Source organism: Cyprinodon tularosa, unplaced genomic scaffold, assembly GCF_016077235.1.
Source record: "Cyprinodon tularosa strain WSP-4 unplaced genomic scaffold, ASM1607723v1 ctg144, whole genome shotgun sequence".
Taxonomy (NCBI): Eukaryota; Metazoa; Chordata; class Actinopteri; order Cyprinodontiformes; family Cyprinodontidae; genus Cyprinodon; species Cyprinodon tularosa.
Genome location: NW_024038265.1, coordinates 611,398 through 635,681, shown reverse-complemented (window position 1 = coordinate 635,681; position 24,284 = coordinate 611,398). Strand labels below are relative to the sequence as shown.

The following is a 24,284-nucleotide window of genomic DNA, read 5'->3' as shown; positions in this document are numbered from 1 at the left end:
TTTAAATACATCAAATGTTGCTGTTCAAATCGTGGAAAAACTTAAGAGCTACAGTGTTGAAATCCATCTGCCCTGTGGTGTATTCCTCAGGAATTGATTGCATATTTTTCAGACTCAGTGGAACCATAGCAACTAGCTGAGTTGATTTTGAGCAGGTGTTTGTATGTTAATATAAATGGCAATACAGTAAACAGATGCAATTTTTACCTGCCCAGGTAACACTGCCAGAGCGGTTTGTTCTGTGCTGCCAACTCAGAGTCCTTGGCTCCAAACATCTTTGCAAGCAGCTTCACCACCTGCAGCCTTTCATCATTATCATTACTCTGCAGAGACGGGAAGAAGGGAGAGAAATGATGCGCAAAAATTGGTAATGCTGATTGGATAGACTTGCAGTGTCATTAGGAGCCTTATTAGAAACAAACTGTTTTCATAAAGCAGAAAGGCCACCGTTTCATTTCTATAAAGGTTGATTTCAGGGAGAAAATGGAACAAATGATTGAATTGAATCAGAAGCAGGGATGGAAAGAGAAAAGCACCAAGGGGAGAAATAAGTGAAAAGAAACGACGGTGATGAAAATGTGACGGAGAGAATAGGAGTGGGAGCAGAGTCTGCAGAGGAGAGATTTTATCATTGCTACTATTTGGAAGAAACAGCAGTGATCTTCACTCCCTCGGAACAGTTAATGAGCGTTATCCATCAGCACGACGCCTTTATGAGATACTGGGGAGGCAACATAATGCCGAATGGATCAGCTTTATCATAGTAATGTGCATCGACAACCCTGCAAAGAAAATGCTAAATATCTGCAGGTGTTTGTGCTTGCATTTTAGACAAGCTTCAAGCAGAGTGCAATGACTTTACATTCACAGAAGCTGGGCTTTAATAGAGAGTACATGAATGGAAGACCTCAATGTAAATCAGACTTTCTATACCAACAGGTTTGGACTACGCCAACAGTCGTAGGGAAGTGTTGGCGTAGTCCAAGCAGTGATTTTCAGCAGTGCGCTTGTAATCTGAGAAGGTTGCAGGTACCCGGTTCAATTCCCCCAGCCTGCACTCTGGGTCCCTAAGCAAGACCCTGAACCCCACACTACTCCGCCGGTGCCGCACAATGGCATGGAAAAAACAGAGCAGAAAAATTAAAACCTGCTGTGAATTTCAACGCTAACTGATAATTAACCAACATATATAGACAGGTTGCAGGTTTCAATACCTCTTTTGGAAGCGAGCCTTTTTGTTAAACAATTTCTTTTAATGTTAAAACAGATTAAAAACATATAAAAACCCACATTATGGTGCAAAAAGTGTTTTTTTAGTACCTTGAGCTTAAACTCCAGCTGGGGCAACACAGAGAGCAGCAGATGGCTGTCTATGTTGTAAAGTTCCAAGATGAGATCAAACACGTGTTCAGACAGATCACTGACTGAGGTCTTTCCCAGCATCAGCACCTGGTTGAAGAACTGTAGAAGAAGATGGTAAGAGATGAATGAATGTTGGGAGTGTTAATGGGGGTTCAGGAACACAGCTATTCAACAGGAACTGGGCAGAATTACTAAATATGAGTACATTTAACTCCAAACTACTAGTGTTTAAAAATGGGTCAAAATATTACCACTCTAAATATGTCTTATATATATCTCACAAAGAATTGTAATGACCTATATAAAATGACATTTCTTTAATTCTACTAATAAATTTGGTCCACTGTGGAAAGTAAATAAACATAGCATCGTACATTGGTGATGTATGGTTCAATAGCTTGGGCGGTCCTCTTCAGCAGAGCTTTGGCCAAATCGTAGGCCTGTTTGTTCAGATTCTAAACAAAGAACAAAAACACAGATTAATAAAAATATCCAGAAAGATAATAGTAAAAAATGCACAACATAGATAAACACTTTTCCATGAAAACAATAGCTGCTTTACTTCTTATCGCCTGCAGGGGTCTCACTGAACTGCATGGTATGGACAAACACCATATCTCAGTGTGTTAAGTTTAACTGTGAGTGTTTATAACAGTAATTTTTTTTTATGAATTACCCAAAAACGTCTTTATTCTAACATAGCTTTAGAATTACACTTAATTTCAAGATTGTCCCTTTTTTAAAACTAGTTTCAAATCTCCTCATATACATGAATTGAAGGTTGAATTAACTGAATGATTTTCCTTTAAGGATTTGAGAAGGTGGTCAAAGTGCTCATAGGATGTAGAAAACTGTAGCAATGCAGGAGCTTGATTGGAGCAAGACTTAAGAGAAACATTAATAAACTGCACATATTTTTAATTTATAGAGGTGAGGATATGATAAAAAATAAAAAAAGTAACTTTTTGAAACAAAATTATTCATCAAAAAGAAAGCTGTTATACTTAAAAGAATACTGTGTAAATCTTTGTGACCCTATGCTGGTTTAATCGCTGACTATATTAGAGGGGGTTGAGTTTCACATATTATCTATTGACAGAGGAGTTTATTTCAATCTCCTGCAGCTGAGAAGGTTCCGTTTCCTTTTAAGATAATATGGTAGAGTATTAATCCTCTATTGTGATTCTGCAAATTAAACCGGGAAGAAAAGTATTTTGCCTCCACATTTGTTTATCTGTTTTTTAAATTCCATGACAGAAACCATTAAATGGGATGGACTATATTCAACAGTGAATGGAAATACATGTGGCATGAACCTATATCTGCTGCAGTATATCATAAATGACCCCCCACCCCCCCTTTGATGGACACATGCAAGTTACCTTATGAGCCGGCACCAGGTTGACTAAAACCGTGTCCAAAAGCTCCTGCGACACTGTGTCTCCCTCACAGATGATGGAGCTCATCAGGTCCACCATATGCATGTGTACTTTCTGGTTGTGGCCGTTGCTTTGAAGATAAGGCACAAAACATCAGACACAGAAAGACTTTGCAGAAGTTTAGACCAAACATAAAAAAAAAAAAAAAAGTTTAAATGCACTTCATACAAAGCACCTTTTTTCCCTTTTAACGCTCACAAGGAAGGGCAAACCCAAGCTGACTTGGCATTGCTGAGAAATTTGAAATGTTTCGAGATCATGCTGCTTCCATCCTTATCAGAATAAAAGCATACAACAACCTATTCATGGCTGCCTCGTCTAGTCATTTTTGTATAACTGGATTTAATTCAAGCTGTGACCCCCTTTTCGCATGTTCAATCTGTAACTTCTTTGAAGCATAACAAAGATTTACTGACCAAAAGTGTTCTAAAAAAAAAACTGACACAAAAAGAGTCCATACAACTGAAAAAGCTCTGTTCACACAGAGGGGTGGGGGGACATGCTTTGATTTTCAGCAGGAGGCAAAGCTTGTTCCTTTGATTAGTAGATCAGTGACTGGATTTCTCTGACCAATTTATATCATCCAGCAGGTATCAGTTTCAAGCATAGAAACACACTAATGTTACAGTGTTGTACCTACTTCTCACGACTTCTGATATTCTAAATGACATACTGTCTTTACATTTTTTTTCCCTAAGTAAGAAAAAAATGTTAATATTGGCCCAACCTTGACATTGAAAAACACCTTTTTCCCTCTATTGGCAAAAGACCAGATTCTGTGCTGCAGAATTGAGCCCTCAAGGTTGTGTTCAGCAGATTGAAATTGAGAGGAGTGTTTGGGTGGGTGGAGAGGGGAAGGGGAGGGGCACCAGAGAGACATGACTCGACTGCTACAGCGCTGCTTAGAAATGGGGCAGCAGGACAAACAGCGTACCATCCCAAAAGCTGTCCACGATGATGGAGAGGACTTTAAAGGACTTACTTTATGACTTGGAAGAGAGTTCTGTAGAGCTGGGTGAATATTTCATTGCTGTCCTCAAGCTCGAAGCAAATGTTGTATGATTTGACCCAAGCTATGTTCTGGACAAAGAAAAAAAAGGGAGAAGATGTTAGTTACAAAGTTTGTGTAGAGGAAAATCTTTCTAAATACAAACCCTGCAAAAATCTAAGGTTGAATAATAGCTAGTTCAATTTATAGATGTATCCCTGGGATGGGTGGTTTGTTTAAAAGAGGATCACAAAATAAATGGATTTATTGTTTTAGACATAAAATAAATTTTGATGCAACAATCATTTTCAAGACTATATAAAAAAAAAAAAACATATTAGCAGTTGGAAACATTACCCTATTTAAGCACTCTGCTTCATTAGCTTTATCATTATATAAATATGCGGCCTAAAGGCCATTATCTTTGTTACTTTAACAGTTTGAAGTAAAAGTAAAGAGACAAACCAGCAAAATAAAAAAAGCAGATTTAATCGAAGATTTTTTAAATGAATTTGATCAGCTACTACTGCAAAGAAACATACCTCCAGCAAGTAGAAATATCTGTTGAACTGAGCGCTTTTCGTGTCCTCCAGTCCTTTCAGTTGTCGTGTTATGAACATAAATATGTCCTAAAACACAGGAAAAAAAATATTTAAGAAAGGCAGCTGAACAGAGCTATGAAGAAAAAAAAAGGTCATAACTGTGGAGGCACATGAAAAGAAATGATGAAATATCTGAGAGAAAACCCCAAAACCAGAGCAAATAAAAGCTATTTTAAGTCAAATTAGCCTGTAATAAGTCATCCTCACACCTTGAGCTTATCTGGAGAGGTATAAGGCGCCTCTGGAGCATAAATCCTAAATATATCTGCTAGACAGCAGGCCACCAGCAGCCGCACATCTTTGTCTGGATGTTTGAGAAAGAAGTCTGAGGCCAGGTGGAGGGCCAAGTTCAGATAGAGCTCCTTCTCCTCCTCAGAGTCTTGGTCCATGTCCATGAAGGTCTTCACCACCATCTGGGTAGCAGGTCAAAGATCATGCAGAGAGAAAGTGCCAGAAAACATCATAATTAGGTTTATTGAACAGATAAAAACAAGAATTAGATAACTTATTTTTTGTGGAGGTTTACAAATGTGACATTTAATATATTCTATATTGATAGATTAGCTTTCATTAATGTAAGAACCTCAGAGGAACCATGAACCCTGTGGAAACAGAGCAAACGATGCAGCACTGACCTTGAGCCTGCGGACCATTTCTTCTTTGGAGATTTTGTCAGAAATCTCCTTGACCCCCGGAGGGTAGGTCACCTTCCCATCTGTGGCTCGAGCTTTAGAGTGAGCCATCCTCTTTAGCTCTTCACTGCCTGGAGATGGAGAGAGATGTGATTTTAATAAACCAGGAAAAGAGAGTAAGGAGGTGCGAAACCTGAAACATCTTTTAAATACTTTCAAAGAAAACAGCAATGAAGCACTGAACTATTCACTGGGCTATTAAAGAGGGTGGTAAAGGCTTTCCTACAGGCTTTCAGTGCCCAGTATGAAAAGGCTGGACTCTGGTAACCACCAGAGGAATTAAAACATGTTTGGAAGGTGATTTATTTTTCAAATCAACGAAAACGTCCTTTAAATTTAATTTTTCTTTTTTTGTATTTTAATGTTTAGTATTGCAGCTGAAAGAAAATATAATCTAATGATTTTTCAGTAATCATTAATTAAGATAATTCCACAATAGATCTAAATATCATTATTAACCAGCTGAGTCGTATCATGCATTGGTCGCCACGTCACAGACCATCTTTAACAATAAAAAATTACCATCACTGAACAGCTGGTTCGAACCAAGTATCTAAAAGAGCGGGAGCATTTGGTGCTTCCCAAAACTAAAAATTAGCAATATGCAAGCTTTAAAGGTGATTTGACATGACCAGAGAACAACCTAATGATAGAGCACCTGAGACAGAAGTTAAGGTGGAGGGAGCACAAACGGCAGAGTAGGTCACTACAGTGTCCTAGGTTTGTTTGTTTGGCTTATGTGCCGTCAGTGGAGTCCTGCAGGAACTAAACTCAAACCACGACTATAAAATACCTTTAACGTTAGCTTGTCTGATAGCTAACCTTATGCATCTGTTTACATGTGAAAATCATGTGATCAAATTAAAATGTGTTAAGGTTTAAAGAAAAACAGTCACCTGAACGCACTGTTTATATTGCCTCAACTTCAAATAGTCTTATCATGACGTGTTTACTTGCACAAGCAGTTTTTTCCAGAGCAGAATTTTCTGCATTCAGAATGGATGTGCTGGGTTCTGATGAAGATTAAGTTTGTTTTTTGTTTTTCCCATAGTTAAAACTCCAAGCGTAATTGTTGACGAAATTATTTCGTTGATGCTCCTTTTTTTTCATGATGCTAACGAAAGCTGACGAGCTAAACATGGATCTTTGATGACTAAAATATGACTTGTCATAGGTTTGAGTATTCATCAAGGAGACGAGACTAAATGAAAATTAGGGGGTGGTCGGTCAGATGTTTAAAATGCATCATTGTGCTGTAATCTGTTAAGCAGTATCAGAAATAAAGTCAAAATTGCCACAGTAGAAAGAAGAATGTTTTTGTCCTTTGCTTTTTTGGAACAATGAGGATTTTATTGATGTGTGTGTAATGCATAATTCATAGTAGATCAGGAAGTATTTGCTTTTGAATGGAACCCTTGAATGTCTAAAACCATTCCTTTATTGTATATTCTGTTAACTTGTCTGTCTGCTATATTAACCAATATGATGTGTAGAACTAGAGCTGCTATTTCCACAGCTTTTGTGTGACACTTTTGTATAAAGTAGGGGATTCATTCATAAAAAGGTTGGTTTGAATTCCATAAATCAAAGTTTCTGCCCAACAGCAATCGTGAACTGCATGGCAGCATTCTATACCAAGCAATTGTAGTATCTAGACAAGAGCTGTAAGTCTGGTAAAGAATCTGGTTGTTATTCAAAATTGTAAAGGTTAACCTTTTTTGCAACATAAAACTGACTAAAACTAGACTAAAACCTTTTTAAGTTTTAGTCGACTAAACCGATCACATATCTTAATGAGTAAAATGCGACTAAGACTAATAATAGTTTTCATCCTGAAGACTAAGACTAAATCCAAGATGGCTGTCAAAAAACAGCACCGACTGCAAGCTCAGTCACTAGTGTTTCAAAATGAGAGACCAGAAGGAAATAAACATCCCTCAAAGATCTGTGCTACTGCCTCATCCTTCACATTCACGTGGAGTAAGGTCAGTCTGCCCCAAACTGAATAACATTATCAGAACGGGTGTTTAGATGATCAATTTCTGGATATAAATAAACTTTTAATCAGAATACAGTATTATTCCGACCGATTGATGGCAATAATTGGATGATCAAGTTTCAAGACTTGATCTGCTGACAAAGTCTGAGTGAGGAAACTGTACTGTAGGGGAGGAAACATCAGGGGTCTGAACTTAATGTTTTAATAATCGTGACATTTTGGTCAGACACCTGTTTAGACAGCACATATAATACTTACACTGCAATTAAAAACAAATTAAAACGACTCATAAGCTCCCTTAGAGAAGCTCCTTAAATATAAAATACAATCAGGTGAAAAACAGTATTAAATATAGAGGATCCTTTTTAACTCTTTTAATAATATAAACACTTTGAAAGAAACGTATGTACAAGTAAATGTAGCAAGCATTATTTATAACATTCTATGAAAGGGGATGGTGCTTTAGTTGACTATGAACTGTGCTCTGCACCTAAACCCTCCAGTGACCTGAATAAACAGAACCCATTGGTCTAAGCTTAACAGAGCCGCTTCTGGAGAAGTTTTTGGGCTTCTACACTGAAGAAGCACCGTTACTAACCAAAAGAGCCAAATTATTCAATTCAAAATCATTTGCTTAAGCCTGCTGTAAACGACAAACTGCTTGGATTCACCCTCTGATCAGTTAACAAATCTGATGACAGAATCTGTTTTATAGTTCCAGCTCAGTAGAGCTTAAACTTTGCTCCAGTAATTGTGGAAAAAAGTCAAGGGTATAATTAATAGTTTTCTTTTTTTTAAGGACATCAAACAAAGTGCATATTTCTCAGCCTTATATCCTCATCCCCCAGAGGGAAACACAGATCAAGTGCAAAGCATGCAGGAGAAAACTTATCTTTAAAATGTTTATCAACATTTCCCAGAAATACAATCACACATTAAAGGAAAAGAAATAAGCCTTAAACCACAGGACGGATGATCAAGTTTAGAGATCAAGTTTTAATTCAATCAAATTTATTTGGAAACTAATGTCTTTAATTTCAAATTTTAAAAAATGCTTGTTCTGTGCTGATCGATGAGCCACCAATCATAATCGTGTGATTTTCCTATAACAATTATAGTGATTGTTGATCACGGATGCCCTGTAGCAGCCTATAGCCTCCATGTGCAGCCTGTCTCCAAACTGCATGACCCTAATTGTCATTTGGTACTGTTGAATCTTTGGATGAAAAGATACCTCAAAGTGAAACATTTTAAAATGCAAAAGCACAACGTATAAAGTATGACATTTAAAAACAAGCACTTGATGGACTATGATGAGTTACAGAGGCACACAGCAAAGGGGGAAAAACAAAAAGGATCGGACAGCAGGAAAGATGATGGACAAATGCCTGCCTTTGCCTTGTTGAGAAAAATTGAAACAAATAACGGACTGCTCCCACTGTTGGACCATGCAACTGGTATAAATATTGGGCTGGATGATATATCGGATTTTTTTAAAATACCTTGCTTTTAATAATGAGAAATAAAAAAGAATAAAAAAAAAACGTGTTTAAAATCAGCTAAAATTAAAGCAGATTTCAAAGACAACATAAAATAAAATGCTACCACCTTTTATTGCGAGGCAATCAACAGGGCAAAATGTAAATCTAAACACTTCCAAGTATAACAGGGGAATGTCAGTATCAAATAAAAATGCTAAGAAAAAAAAAAGATTCCCGCTCTCTCATATAGTTTCTTTTAAATAGTAAAAAAGGTACGACATAAAACCGGAGAAAGTTGAATCTATGGACAGTTGCTGCTATGCAGGCTTTCCCCTGGTTGTCCCTGGTGTAGAATGAGCCCTCGTTTCAGTTCGCCATTGTGGTGCTCTAAAGGGTGGAACTGCTTCAGGTGGTAAAAAGGTTGATAGTATTTCCAGACAGAATATGCCTCCTGCGCAATCTACAGTGCACAATACTCTGTTTTATGACTGATTTTAAACACTCGAAATACCTCCACACTGCCAAACTTTTTGGGCCCTTTCTTTCAACAATCTCCTTTTCCATGATGTTACCCAAGTTCTCTGTTGGTTTTTCTCAAGAAGGAACGCTCTTTTTTTTCTTCTTCTTTGAGTTAGCTGCTGCAACCCAAACATACACAAGTGTGCCACTTTGCTACTGTTGTGGAGTAGGTAAAAAAGTCAACCGAATGTCTGTTCCTATTGGTTCTTCACGGCACTACTTAATTAGGATTGGCTACTATCCAAAAATATTCTATCGCGGTAGTCTCATACTTCGATTGAGAAAAGGTTATTTCATGATAAATACTGTTATAATTTTATCGCCCAGCAGAGGGAGGGAGGGATTTAACGGTATAAAGTTTATCGCCCAGGCCTAGTCTCAACATGACACAGATAATCTGGGAAATAAAAAACATGGAGCTCTTAGTGTTCTAAATTATTACAGATTTATTAATTTAAGAGATTATTTACAAAAATTGAGCCTGTGTTTGACTTGGAATGTTTTCCTTTTACTTGACATTTTTTATAAGGGCAAAGTTTTGATTAAGGAATTCCCAATCTGATATAAATATTGAATATAGGCTCAAATATTAGCCAAAAACAGATATTGTATTTTAAAATGTAGCATCTAAACACTCAGCTTTTTTTTCATTCCAATGGAAACACTGTGTTTCTGTTGAAGTTTCTGTAACTTACTGGTCAATTTCAGGATTAGGATTTGATCAAAACTTTTCCAACATTTGACGGTATGAAATTAGTAATAAAAGCTGGTATGGTAAATACTTATAATGCATTGGGTCAATATCAGTATTAGGCAATTCTCAAAGCTGCAATATCTGTAGCATTTTGGAAATTAAAAAGTATTATCGGCGCGCCCCTAGTTGTGATACTTGACTCTCTGTATAGAGGTTTAACAGTTTTTTTTAATCTGTTAAATTTTGTAATTAGCAGGTTTTTCATTTGTCCTTTTGACTAAAAGTTCTTAGTATTTTTGTCTAAATTAGTAGGCCTTTCACAATAAACAATAAAAGGCATTACAAAATGAATAGCATAAATTTAAATAGGCTCAATAATTTCCATCTGCATGCTTGTTCCTTTTCCTTGTCTCTTCCTCCATTTCCACTTGAGACTCTGGAGGACAAAAGGTTTCACTCTGGTAAATCTGCCTCTGCTCAGCCCTCCCCCATCCTTTCCTTAGCATAGCAGTTGTACCATAAATGCCTTTATGACAGAGGAGCAGCAAGTCAAAGAAATGAATAAAATTTTGAAAAACTTAGGTGAAAATGCTTCCAAAGCCCAATGTGAGAGCAGCCATGTGGAAGTACTTTAGATTTAACCCAATGTCATTTACCACAAGAATTTCTGGAGCAATTTATAATCCAGCAAAATTACTTATCTTGACAGAAGCCATGTACCAGTCAGGATTTTGGAGCCAAGCACAGATCACTGATCACAAAAATCTGTATTTGCTAATTGCCAATACACTTACTACAAATCTGTAACGCACTAAGGTGCTGATCCCTTCAGTGATTTATACACAGACAGAAGGATTTTAAAGTATTTCCTCTGAGCTACAGGAGGTCCAGTGGAAGGACTTCATAACTGAGCTCATGTGTTCTACCTTCTTAGTTCTAGTGAGAACACAGGCAGCAGAGTTTTGGATCAGCTGCAGCTGTCTGATGGACTCATTAGCTATTAAAGTACTCTGGACTCTGAATAAAACAAACATGGCCCAATATGCACGTCCACTCAGAAAAGAAACTCATTAACACAGTATTCAGACTAGGGGTGGAACGGTTCACAAATTCCACGGTTCGGTTTGATTCTCGGTTTCTGGTCACGGTTTTCGGTTGGATTCGATACATGTTGATTGTTACACCGAAATCCCATAAAAAATTATGAAATTAATGAAAAAATCCCCCCAAAAATAATGGATTGTAATTATTTTAAATGATCCGTGGAAACCCTGGATCATTTCCGTATGTTTTGCTGCTTTGAATTTAATCATCTGGCGCATGCTCTCTAACCAGCCAGATGCATGTCTCGCTCCGCTGGCTGTTGTCAGGTTACATGCTCTCTACCATCTCCAAGGAACTCAGAGGGGAGCAGACGAAGCCACAGTGGGGGCTGTAGGCTTTGCTTTGAGCAGCCGGTCTGGAGCGCAGCGGGGCGGAGCGGGGGTTGCTGACGGAGTATGAGGGATTTCGGGGTTAGCATGACATGTTGCTGTTAGCATAAACAAAACGTGTTGCACAATGCTTGCACGCTGTTGCACTTCTATCCACAACTTTCTTTCCGCTGTCATCGGAGGTCACTCTAAATGCAAAGCGCTCCCATACAGCAGACCTATAAAGTGCTGCTGGCGCGTCTTCCAACTCCTGTTCTTTCCCACTCGCCAGTCCGACACAATTCTCCACAACAACTGATTTTTTTCCCTGCTACACCCGGCTACGCAGCTTCGCTTCTTCTTCTTCTTGTTACTACTGGCGGTTGGCTTTGGTCGCAGTACCGCCACCTTCTGCTCTGGAGTGTAATCGCTTCATCTATGAGAAAAAGGAGCAGCGTATGAACCGAACGAAACACACGCAAACCGAACCGAGACAGTCGAACCGAACGATTCTGACGGTTTTCATAAATCGTCCCATCCCTAATTCAGACTGAATCTGAATACAGATTCAATCTGAGCTATGCTAATTCAGTTTTTGATGGCATTTTTTCCGAGTGTATCCTACTAAAGGGTAGGCCTGGGAGATAAACCAAATATTTACCGTTACAGGTGTTAACTAAAATAATGGCACCAATTTTACCAAGTGATAAAAAAAATATATATATATATTTTGCTGTTTTGCCTGTGTGAAGTGTCTAACGCAGTCAGAAACGACATAACATCAGTTAATCCTGTGGTACGTCTACAGAAAAATTCTACATCAGCAATTTGGAAATATTTTGGGTTCCACAAAGAGGACGTTGAGCAAAACAACACGAAATGTAAAGTTTGTTTGAAAACTGTCAGGACTACCTAAAGTAGCACATCCAACCTTTTCCATCACCTACAAAACAATCATGCTGAATACGACTTAAAAACAAAATCGCACATTATTTTTTTTTTTATTCGATTAACTTTTTTTCTTCTTTCAATTTTACTCTCTGCATTGAACCCATCCCCTTGGGGAGCAGTGGGCTGCTATTGTGCAGCGCCCGAGGAGCAGTGTGAGGTTACGGGTCTTGCTCGGGGACTCAGAGTGGCAGTCTGTGGGTGTGGGGCTTGAAACCAGAACCTCTGGGATCCAAACGCAATGCCCCAACCACTAGGCCACGACTCCTCAACAGCTTGTTAGCTATCTGTATTGGGAACCTTTTCTAGCCGTTTTGCATGCATTTCAATACACAACCCCATTTCTTCTAATACAATCGCATCGAAATAGACTTGCCACGACCCTCCCTCGCCAGAAACCTTGCGTGTTGCTTATGTTTACAAGCCGCTATTCACTGTTGTTTCTGCTATCTTGGCTGCAGCTCCTTAATGTAAGTGACCCCCTGCTCCCATCCTTCTACTAAACTTGTGTTTGGGTAGTAAGACCCAAACACAAGTTGCTACGAAACTCAATTTGACAAATTTGTTTTCCCCTCCCGAGTAAAAAAAAAAAAAAAAAAAAAAAAAAAAAAAAAAAAACCACCAGTAGCGGAAATATGCCTTTAAAGGAAAAGGAAAGGAAAGCGCGCGCATGCGAGTTCACGAGTCTACGGAAACCAAACCAGATGAAAGTGCGCATTCAGCGTCTGCTCTGCCGATAATGCAAGCGTAGAAGAAGAAATGTGCTGTTTACCTGTGCAAAGAAAGAAACAACGAAAGAAAAATGTCTGAGGACTTCAGTGTTGAGGAAGAGCATGAGTTCTTTGCCGAGCTGAATGCGCACTTTCATCTGGTTTGGTCTGCCGCAGTTTCCGTAGACTCGTGAACGCGCTTTTAGGAAATCCTATACACTACTGTTTATTCTCTAAAAACATTCTAAATGACTTTGTTTCGAGTAAATTATGGACGCTACCCACTCAGGACACTTGGAATACATTGGATGAGCAGTATGGAGGAATATTGACACGTTTTTTGTGGACTTTTATGGACCTTTCTGCCTCGGGCACCATGGACCTCCATTATTTGAATGTCAGCAGACAGCAAGAAGCCTCCCAGATCTCCAGATGCATTTGAGATATCAAAAAAGTACTCCAGAGTGTTGTTCAGCATGGGGGTGAGTAGAAAATGAAGGCTAATCATGTTTTGGGTGTACTATTTCTTTAAGCCCTGCAATGTCATACAACAAATGATTTTATTCCTTTTTTTGAGAACAAACTTCTCACTCACCTGTAGTAGTGATAACATTTGCTATTTCTTGTGATGCTGTCATTTGTCAAATTGTAACCTGGGAGTTAAGGGCTGGTTATCCTCCCACAGCAGCGTGTCGCAGGTTTGTCCGACAACGGAGAGACATGAGGGTGAAAAAGAGCGGGGATCCAGGTGGAAAAAGGGTCCCAGCGTTCTCACAAACTTTGCTCTTCTAGCAGGTCCAACTTCACGAGTCGTTTTCCGCAATGTGATTTTTTTTAAAGGGATTTTTAGCCCATGCCTAGATGCAAGGAGAATGTAACTTCTAGATAGAAAACAATATGGGGCGACACCATACGAAACATGCCCAAGAGGTGGATAGAAATAACCAACATGATAGCCTAGTACATAGCTAAGGACCTGGATCCTGTACCTTCAGTGGTGACCGTGGGGTTAGGTCGACTCCTGAAAGTGGCCCGCAAAAGCTACAGCATACCATCGCAAAAATATTTTTCACAAACTGTCCTTCCCAATATATTCAACACAGAGAGGGGGAGGGTTGCTGGCGAGCTTATACACGTCAAGCCTTTTGCAGCCACATCTGACCTGTGGTCAAGTCATGCACAGTTGTTCACAGATCGCTCAGGGCGCGAGACAGGTGATCTATGCGTGAGACCTCGAAGAAGAGAATCTCGCCATCACCACTGACAACGCAGTCAACAGTGTGAAAGCTGCTGAGCTCAACCAGTGGATGCGAGAGAATTGCTTTGGGGACAGACTACAACCGGCAATTGGTGGGTGTGTATATCTAACGGAAATATGTTTTTTTCTGGTGGCTCAACGGACTGTCAATGTAAAATATTAATTAGCCTAATGTGTTACTGCTACATAATAGCTTTAACTGTGTTAAATATTAAGTGATGTTTTAATAGTATAAAGTATAATTTACCACTGTATACTGTGTCTAAAGGATTTACAGATGTCATTTTTGTGTGCTAGATTCTTTGTTTGTGCATTTATTCGTCTGAATGTGTGGGAAGATAACAAGAATTTATGAGCAAAATGTATAATTCAACAGTGTAGTAATAAAATGACAGTTGAACGATGAGTTATTTTTCTGTTTGAGTTATAGCTATTAAATAATATTTATAAAATCACTAGAATGTTTTAAGATGCGTTTATGTTCATGTCCGCTTTAGAAAATGCTGTGAACAATCACCCCACAGTGGATCGAGCCACAAAGATCGGCAAAAATATTGTGAGTTAATTTCCTACAGCTGGAAGAAGAAGGTATGAGATAAGGCGGCCCTTTCAATTGCACCCACTGTGTCAAATCACCCAGCAGTAGAAGCAGAATTGAGCAGCTAATTGGTGTCCCCTGGGCAGGATAGTGAAGGAAATCCAGTTGAATGGTGGAGACAGCATCATGCACACATTCCCACTCTGAGCAGTGGCAAAAAATAACTTTATGTACCAGCTACTAGCTCCACAAATGAGTGGGTTATCAGTTCTGGTGAAAACGTTAACCTGCCACAGTTTCTGCCTGAAATATGGTTAATATGCTGGATTTTTTTTTTTTTTTAGTAGGAACCTGGAATAAACATTGTGCAGAAAGAAAACGCAATACAGTCTGCAGCTCCTTTTAGAAGTGCACAGTTCAAATGTACATGGGTGTTACAACAGGCTTTTAGTTAGCCAAACGTACAGCTGTACTTTGTATGGCTGTTACTAAAAGCAAACTCATTGTACATCATGTTTTTCCTCCGGAAACTTTGCTCCAATGTTCAAAATTTGCTGATCTGTTCTTCACCGGGCCGCCATCTTGAATTGCGCTTCTAGTTTGTGGTAATCTAATGCTAAGCTCACATCTCGCAGGAGTTGCATCCTATTTATCATAAGTCGTGTGACGCAGTGTTGAGGGGCGTTGTTATTGGTGGAATATCTAACATCCCTATGGGAACAGATAAGCTTAAATCTTTGAAAAGTTTACAAAAACTCATCAAATGCATGATAACTACAGAATTATTTTGTTTTTTTTTTCTTTGCGGCAATATGGTCAATTTAGAACTCCATCACAAGTTTCGCAGTAAAATGTCCACTGCCAAAAATCGAAAATGTTCCTTTCAGTGGAAAATTTTTTGGTGCCTGAATTATTGGGATATCCCTATTAATCACTTAAGAAAATCTTATAGAAAATGACCAGAAAGACAAAACGTTAAGGGCTACTTTGCATATACTTGCATTTATCAGATTACTTGTTACATTACTGCAAATATACTTGGTATGAGCAAGATCCATGTTTGTTTTTGTTAATCATAATTTTTTACATTCTCTCAGTTAAAATGCTAGTCCAACATTATGGGGCATGCTTGGAGCAGTCCAGCAGAACATTATTACACCATTTGCATTTTTGTTGTTTCTTTCTTTAGATTATGCATTATATACCATAAATAAAAAAAGGAAATAAATTAAACTGGAAAAGACTATATTTATGCATAAATCCAAAGTCAAAAAGGTAGCACCCGGCAGTAGGATCCCATTTCCGAGACAGATTGGGCAAAGGAGAGTGAAATTATTCTATCAATGTCTAAAAAGCTTCTGTTTTCAGACATTATAAATCAGTTGAATTAATCTATAAAGATCAGAAGCAGTCTGCCAAATGCCGCCGAAAACAAATTGGCATCAAATTTCTTCCTCTGTTTGATATTTTGCGAGTCAGTTCCTGTTTCACTCCTGAGTCACTAAACTCTTTTGCTACGTTCACACCAAACGCGACTGCAGCAGCAGTAAAAAAAAAAAAAAAAAAAACATCTGCTGCTTAATGTTTTAACGCTCCTGAAGCACGTCAAATAAAGTGGGTCCAGACCCATCTGATGCTTCTGCTGTTCCTATGTTCAGTGGCAGAGACTGGTTTAGCTATATTTGCTATGATAAGAGGGTGAAAAGTAGTTTTAATATGTTTAAGTGAGTAGGTCCACCTCATAACATAGTCTGTGCAGTTAGTTCATCGATCGTAATATATCGCATATACGATGCGCTGTCAGCACCAGCTGCCTTAGGCTCGGTCGCCTCTTGGGAGTTTTTCCCCCTACAGTTCGTGGCGGTTGAAAGTAGATATTAGCGTTTTTCATGTATGTGCTGCAAACTGCAAGCACCAGAATAATAAAAGCGAACATATTTTGCCGACAGGTTTCAACATAAGTAAATTTAGGCCTTAGGTTTTAAAAAAACCCACCTTAAACAGAGGGGGTGGACTCAGCTCTCAGAAACCTACAAGGCAGCAATAGAGTTGATTCCTTCTCGCTATCATTTCAACCCCACATGAAGTGGACAAAACATCTAGCCTGGGCAGCCAAGCCAAAAACTGCCCCTATGAACCCCCCCTTTCAGAGGCATAGCCCAGTATTGGGTATTGCAGGCTAACAAAGAAGCCAAAAGACAACCCCCCCCCCCCATTCCTAAGGGACGGAACCGTTCTTCTGGTTCAATATGCATGTTTTCTAAGCCAAAACAAATAAGTCTGACATTTTGAATTTGAAAAGCTTCCCGGATGGAAGCGATACGTCTTCAAACTTGGAAACCAAGTCCAGTGGATTGTTTTTAACTTTTTTGTAGGTAATTTACGTGTTAATAAACAGTTTCAGGGGAGTGATCATAGCGATCTGCATCAGCATTGCTTTGTCTGTCTCCCTGTCAGCTCCCAGATCAGCTACTCTGATTGGTTGTTGTGGTGCATCAAGCAGCAGAAGTTCAGTTTTTTAATTTTTCAAAATCCAGCATCTGCTGCTGGTGAAGCACGTAATGCGCCTCAGATGCTCAGAAGCTCATGAGGCGCTGCTTTAGCTGCTCCGATGCTTCAAGATTGGCTGCTCCTGCTGCTTGAGACTGGCTGCAGGACCTTTTGATGCTCTTTGATGCGAATCAAACATAGGCTTTGCCTGTAAACCCGCTGCTTCTGCTGCTCCAAAAGCGTTCGCTTTGAAGGTAGCCCCACCCAACAGATGAAACCCTGCCCACTCATATAAATATAAGAATATGAAATAAAAGGAGCTTAAAATGATAACAAAAATGTCAATTAATAGGTAAAGTAGCTTTACAAAATAAAAGTGTCACAAAATAGTACCCCATTGTAACATAAATAATTTAAAAAAAATGTAATCATTAAATCCGGGAATAAATAAAAAATCTTGAAATATAATAAAATATAAAAAATATTTTTAAAATTATTTAATCTATTTTGTTTTATTTAATGGAGATAACTCTTTATTTAATGGAATACTCACTTACAATTTATCAATAACAGCATTTATTTATTGGCTCTCCATATACAGCCATCAAATACTGCATTGCAGTGTTTTGTTTTTTTCAGATTTTCAAACATGTGAATAGTTTTTCCGCGGCTTGACAGCAAAAGTAACAAGATATGTTTTGCACGTCGCATGATGCATTGATTTACTGAATTTACTACAGACAAAAGTCTCTCTGCAGCAGGTTTGGGACTGATGTCATTGTATAAGAAGTCAAGTAAGAATAGGAAGCTGCTCATCTTTTCAGCTGTTTGCACGCACTTGCATGTCTTGTAGCTATTGTTTGGGTATAACTTGACTAAACTTACTGCAGCTTTTGGCAAAGGGAAATTGCACTTTCTCAAAAAAATGACACAGCAACGAATGGAACCCCTTTCTTCATTCTTATTTCAGGCAAACTGAAGTATTTTTTTTTTCTCTTTTCCACATTCTTTCCTGCTTAATTAATCAACACAACACCTGAGTCAAAAAACTAACATCTAGCTTAATTGTATGTTGATATATTTATAATCATAACTGAAAATTCACTGTAGTAAAACTGTCTGGTTGAAGAAGATCTAAAACACATTTCTGAAGTTCTGAAAATTCATAGAAGTTGCAGTCAAGCGTATGCAGAGACCAAATGCACACATTGGACACTGGCAGACTGTCAAATTGCTGGATTGTGACCTTCTTTTCCACCCCACAGCTGCTGCCAAATCTGAGCCCATCCTTGCACACGCAAAACGTCCTGGCAGCCAATCAGAGCACATTATTTCTCAACCTAATGTAAATGTGTGGCTACTCTCCATCAGGGAATGTTTCACAAATGCAGCAGTGAATAACCACAGAGGGAATGGCTTTGGCCCTCTCCTAACATACTAAGCACGGCTACTTTCGGCTCATTATTGGTTGATCAGAGTTAAAAATGTATACCACCCCAAACGGGGGGCTTTTTTACCCCTCTGCTATTCTGCTCTGCCACATTTAAACCACCATAATTTTAAGGATGCAGAAATAACACCTCCCCAAATTTGAATCATGTTAGAGAGACTGGTTTAAACCATGTGGGTGGGCTAGGAAAGATTAGGAAAGCCATCAACAAGAGTAAAACCTGGACACCAGCTGGCTGTAAAGGTGAACTCAATGACCTACATGTGGACACAAACTGAGTGAATGGGTAAAGTCTACCAAAGAGTCTTTGCATTTTTCCAATTAAGGAAGCTGGGACAGTATGAGCAGCTGGAAGATTCAAGTATAATCCAATGTAACCATACTTAACTTTTCAAATGGAAAAGTTCTATCTAAAAAGAGTAAGATAATGACTTTATCACACCAGCCCTTTAGGTGAAGGTAAAGTCTGAATCCAGGGTGGAGGCATCTGCTAGAATACCAAAAGTATCCAAGGTATTTTCAGGCAGCCGGTGATAGAGTGGTTTGTACAGTTTTCTAAGTCTTTGTCTGCTTATCACAGGAGCACAACCGCGATGCACAAGCACGTTCGGAAGGAAAACACAAGAGTAATTGAGGATACTTCTGAAAAGGAAAAGAGGACGGAAGTAACACTGACGTTGAACAATGCTATGCTAGTGCATTTATAGTAATTTCTGTGATTTCGAGGCGGCACCAGACATGAGACAGAGGGTTTATCGAATGAGGACATGGATGTAACTTTTTTTTTTTTTACTTGGCGTCACCATCCTACGGCTACTCTGCCAGCCCCCAACTGTGGGGAATTATTTTTAAATTAGTTAAGATTAGATGCCTTATCAAAAAATTTGTCGAAAGATTAGTCGTTAGAAAATATGTTGTTAGTGGCAGCTCTACTGTAAAGTAGAAAGAAAGCTAGCATACAGAACAGTACGTTATTGGACTGTGAAATAGCCAGAATTCAAGGTCAGGAAAACAAAAAGAAAGTCTGGACTGAAATATCAACTTGTTGGTGATTAGTGGAGCGAATAATTGAAATAAAAAATAAATAAATCACAATATCGGTTAAAAAAAACAACAAAAATGTTGCAATTCTAAACACTTGTTTAAAAAAAAAACTAAAAACTAAACCAATGAAGTCTACCATTCTACACTGGAGTGTAGATTATTAATAACTTGGATCATATCTAATGGAAATATAAATTAAAATACGGCTCCATAACAGGCCTTGTAAATCAAATCTATTAAATATGACCTAAGCTTCTTATCCGGGAAAAGGTTTGTCATCTAAACGTCGGGCAAGTGCTTAGCCATTGCAAATAATATAGTACTTGTACTAAATCTTTTGTGTCAAGTTGAGAGCTACATGTTGGAAGAGATGTTTTAATCACAATAAATCCATGTGCTGTGGTGTGCTGCATGTCTGCAGGACATTCAACATAAATTGATCACAGCCGAGTTAAAATAAGAAGCATTAAGAATGTGAAGGTAAACACTTCATGCTTCCATAAACATGGACGGAGGGTTGGAGCAGGGGCATAAATCCAGCCTTGGAATCTCGAACTGTTATAAATATTTAACGACATCAGCAGCTTATAGAGATTAGGGCTGGGTACCGAACTTCGGTACTTTTATGGTACCGACCGAAATGCTTCGGTTCTACAGAGTATCGAAACATGCCTCGTCTTTCGGTACCAAGTTTCGGTGATTGGCTGGAACACTTAAGGTGATTGCGTCATCCAGGAAAAATACACAGGTGGTCACGCCTACAGCCAGGGTTCATGTGTATCTTTTGTGAACTGGTTGCAGCGTCGCGGAACCCCTTTAAAATGCCCCCCAGGTCAAAAGTGCGGCTTCACTTTATTAAGACTGATGCTAATAGTGCGCAATGCAATACATCGAGCACGGAAACAATTTAAGAGCAGAAAGTTGCTCGGTGTTTGACTGCAAGAAGAGCGGACCGCAGCCGGCGCAACCATCCTCCTCTCAGCAGCTCGTGGGCAGAGCAAAGCCAGAGCGGAGTGAATCATGCTGCTTTCAAACTGGACGCAGCAAGAGCAGCAAAATCTCGTCTGCTGCTTCATTTTTGCTGCTTGTACCAGCTTCTGACGCGCTGCTGAAGAAGCTTTGCTGCTCTGGCTGCGCGGTCGCAAAGTGGGTCAGACGCGCGTTGGGCGGAGCTACTCTATCCTTTATTTGCCTTGCAGCTATATTTGCTGTGATCAGTGGGAATAAAGTAGTTTTATTATGTTTTTAAGTGGGAAAATCCACCTGAAAACGTAATCAGTGCAGTCAGTTCATCCTGCCTTCAATATTTCTGTCGGAGCCGCTCAGACCCCCCCCATACCAGCGGTGCGCTGTCAGTAGGATCCCATTCAACGGGCTTGTTTGTCAGACATGGTAATTTTTCTAAAGGAAAACTGCTAAGTAAAAAGGTCCTCACAATGTAACAGTGAATATTAGACACTGAATTATTATTTTTTTATGTAAGAGGAAAAATGTAAATGGAAAAACAGAGCTTAAAATAAAACTCAAGATTTGTACTTTTTTATGTTGTGTAATTTTCTTTTTTTTCGAATTGATATTATAAAACTGGTATCGAAAAAAGTCTCGTTCAGGAACCGGTATCGAAGTGAAGGTATCGGTATTGGTACCGGAACCGAAATTTTTTTAACAATACCCAGCCCTAATAGAGATACATACTAAAGAATGGAGTAATGATAGGCTTTATTTTCTATTAAGGCATCACTCAATGATTGATATTAAAAGTAAAAAAAAAAAAAAGAGAAAGAACGACCAAGGAACCAAATGTATGGATCAGCTTATAACAAAAAATACTTTGGAATATCGCTGATAGAAAATCATTTTTATTTTTACTGTTTGCGTTTTATTGGATTGTCACCAAATAAAAAAATCAGCTGCACAAATCTTGAATTAGTTATACTGATGTCTAAATCATCACAATCCGCATTTAAAAAACAAACTGCATTGGTCAACCTCTACTTCTAACTATAATGGTTATGAATTAATCTTAAACAGAAACATGTCAAATCCAACTGACTAAAATTAGCATCCAATGGCAGGCGCCCTACTTTTTTCATGATGGTTTATAAAACTGTTACTTCTTCACTGAAACTAGCTTGGACAAAGTATCAAATACTAAGTATCCAACCATCATCCAAAATCACTTTTCCATTCGAGGCTGCAGGATGTGCATGGAAAATGTCATTAGTCATCTTTCATTATGTTATTTATTTTCTTCCTTGCTATCTATTTTCTTTATTTGATCATTTAATGGATGTTTTTTTCATTATCAAAATGCAATTTGCTTGCAAGAACATAGGAACTTAAATTTCACAAGCACATTTTAGTTTATCACGTGTAGGGTTGTCAAAAGTATCGATACTCAAAAAAGTATCGATACTGAAACGTTGTATCCGGATACAATACTCATTTTCAAAAGTATCGAGTACCAGTCGCACCTAAGCAGTCATTCATCTAAAGTGCAGAATAGAGGACAATGCACTTTCAGAACACTGTGTGATTGAATAATTCTCTGCACTTTTCAGTTTCAGACTTTTTTTGTAAGAGGTGCAGCTGCTGAGAATTATTTTTGTTTCTTAACCGGTTTGGCTAGTGTCATTGTCATGTGTGCAAAGCACAGCCAAGTAAGGAAAACTTAATTTTAATTTTGGAAGTTTTTTATCAAGCTTGCTAAATACTGTGCACAGAAAAAAAACTCAAAATGTTGTTCTTATTGTTTATTGTAAATATTTATTTATTGTGTTTTAATTATTAATCAAAATATTTCTGTTGAAATTTTATCCTTGTGGTATCAAAAATGGTATCGAGTATCGAATATTTTCCTTAGTATCGGTATCGAGTTGAAAAGTTTAGTATCGTGACAACCCTAATCACGTGTAATATTTATTTTCCATTTACAATGTAGATTCTAATCTGAATTACACTGAAGTTTGTTTCACAGTCATGTTTTATTTTAAATTTGCAAGCATTGTACATGCTCATTTTTATTTTCTTATATATTAAGAGCATTTCATCTTATAATCTTATAAAGATAAAATACTAATAATAGAATGTTATGTTTTTAATTACTTTCTTTAATATTCTATTTTTAAATGTCTGTCATTTTTATTCTAACAAGTTATTTCAGTGATACTTTAATTAATTTTGGCAATTAATATTCAACACGAGCTTACAGTTTAACAATGATCCACTCCTACATAATAAACTATGTTTACAGTTATACTGTAGTTATAGAAGCTAGTTTAGTTTAAAACTGAGAAACAAATGAATCCAGGATGCTGTGACAGGCTTTCTTAAACCCACTTTTCCTCTATCATCCTGGATTACTGTGCTTTATTCAAAAAAGTAATAAATCCTCAGGGGTGCCAACATTTAATGCCCCATTCCTACACGTGTAGTTTTTCATTCTGTTAACGCTGACATCAACCATTCTAATGACCGCAACATACAGCTGCCATTGTGTGCAATAAAAAGAAAACACATCGAACAAGAGACAGATTATATCTAAATCCAAACAGCATAATCACCATGTTAATTTAGTGTGTTTGTAGAGAAAAAGTCTTTTCCACATAGATGTTATCGTTGCTGCATCACAGCAGCATGCATAGGAAGACAGCTTGGCTGCTAAAATGTGGCTAACCAAGTTAGCTGCTTTTAGCTGGACGGTCTGCAAAGCTAGCATGCTGGAGCTAACGTTAGCAGCAGCAATCTCAGTGACAGGGAGCAAACAGACAGTAACAAAACACTCCGGCTAACTACCGTTATGTGGCTATAACTGCCCCTGTTCCTTGCGCGCGACTAACACATCTCATTATGTGTTCAATTCGTCGTGACAGTAAGCTAACCCAGCAAGCTAATATTATTTTGGCTAACCATTTTGCGTTGCTGGAGCATGTCAATTCAACACGGAGAATCGAGACAAGGCAGCCGAGAATACAGGCGGGCAAGGCGGGCTGAACTCTACCTTTAGCCGCCGGAAAACCAGACCACTCCGCAGCTATATACACACTCACAACTATATTTTTTACAAGCCGGGCTAAACACTCTATCAGTTTACAACCCAACAGATTTGCTTTTTTTTTTTTATTTCTTACCTGTTAGGGTGAATTGTGATAAATCGTGTCCTCCTCTGCAGCTCTCTTCCCCCTCCTAGCTCCAAAATGGCGCCAATATGCATAGACTCAGTGCCCATGGGTACAAACTATAGGTGGGGGAGTAGCGCCACCTAAAGGCGAGTCAGAGTAGTGTTGTTAGGACGTTCACGTGACGCGCGTATGTCAGTAAATCTCGCTTTTTGTATTGAAAAGTGTCATTTTCCATTAGTCACTTCGAACTCCGTATACTGTAGGGCTTATATTTTATAGGAATTTTTGTTTAGTAAACAATAAATAGATTTAAGCTGAATACATTGTTTTTTTGTTTTGTTTATTATTGCCATCCAGTTTAATTATAAAAATATTGGCACAATGTGTATGTACATGGTTCATTGGCCGACAATAGGTACATAAGAACATTAATATGAACATTTGAAGATTTTTTTTCTGATCTTCTGGTCCTTTAAACTCATATATGCCAACTCAGAAAATCGAACATGATTATTATTATTTTTTTTTTTTGTGAGC

General features: G+C 38.3%; 1 protein-coding gene across 1 annotated transcript in view; it reads right to left on the bottom strand.

Annotated features, from left to right (window-relative positions):
* The window catches only part of pds5b (PDS5 cohesin associated factor B), a 41,543-nt gene extending 17,656 nt beyond the window's left edge, over positions 1-23,887 (bottom strand). The window contains exons 1-9 of the mRNA XM_038278771.1: positions 23,757-23,887; positions 5,027-5,154; positions 4,601-4,804; positions 4,332-4,418; positions 3,784-3,881; positions 2,745-2,871; positions 1,737-1,817; positions 1,321-1,461; positions 208-323 (exon numbers count right to left, since the gene is read on the bottom strand). Coding sequence (XP_038134699.1) covers positions 208-323; positions 1,321-1,461; positions 1,737-1,817; positions 2,745-2,871; positions 3,784-3,881; positions 4,332-4,418; positions 4,601-4,804; positions 5,027-5,134 — 962 coding nt within the window. The 5' untranslated portion in view covers positions 5,135-5,154; positions 23,757-23,887. The remainder of the gene's footprint in view (positions 1-207; positions 324-1,320; positions 1,462-1,736; positions 1,818-2,744; positions 2,872-3,783; positions 3,882-4,331; positions 4,419-4,600; positions 4,805-5,026; positions 5,155-23,756) is intronic.
* Between the last annotated feature and the right edge of the window lie 397 nt (positions 23,888-24,284).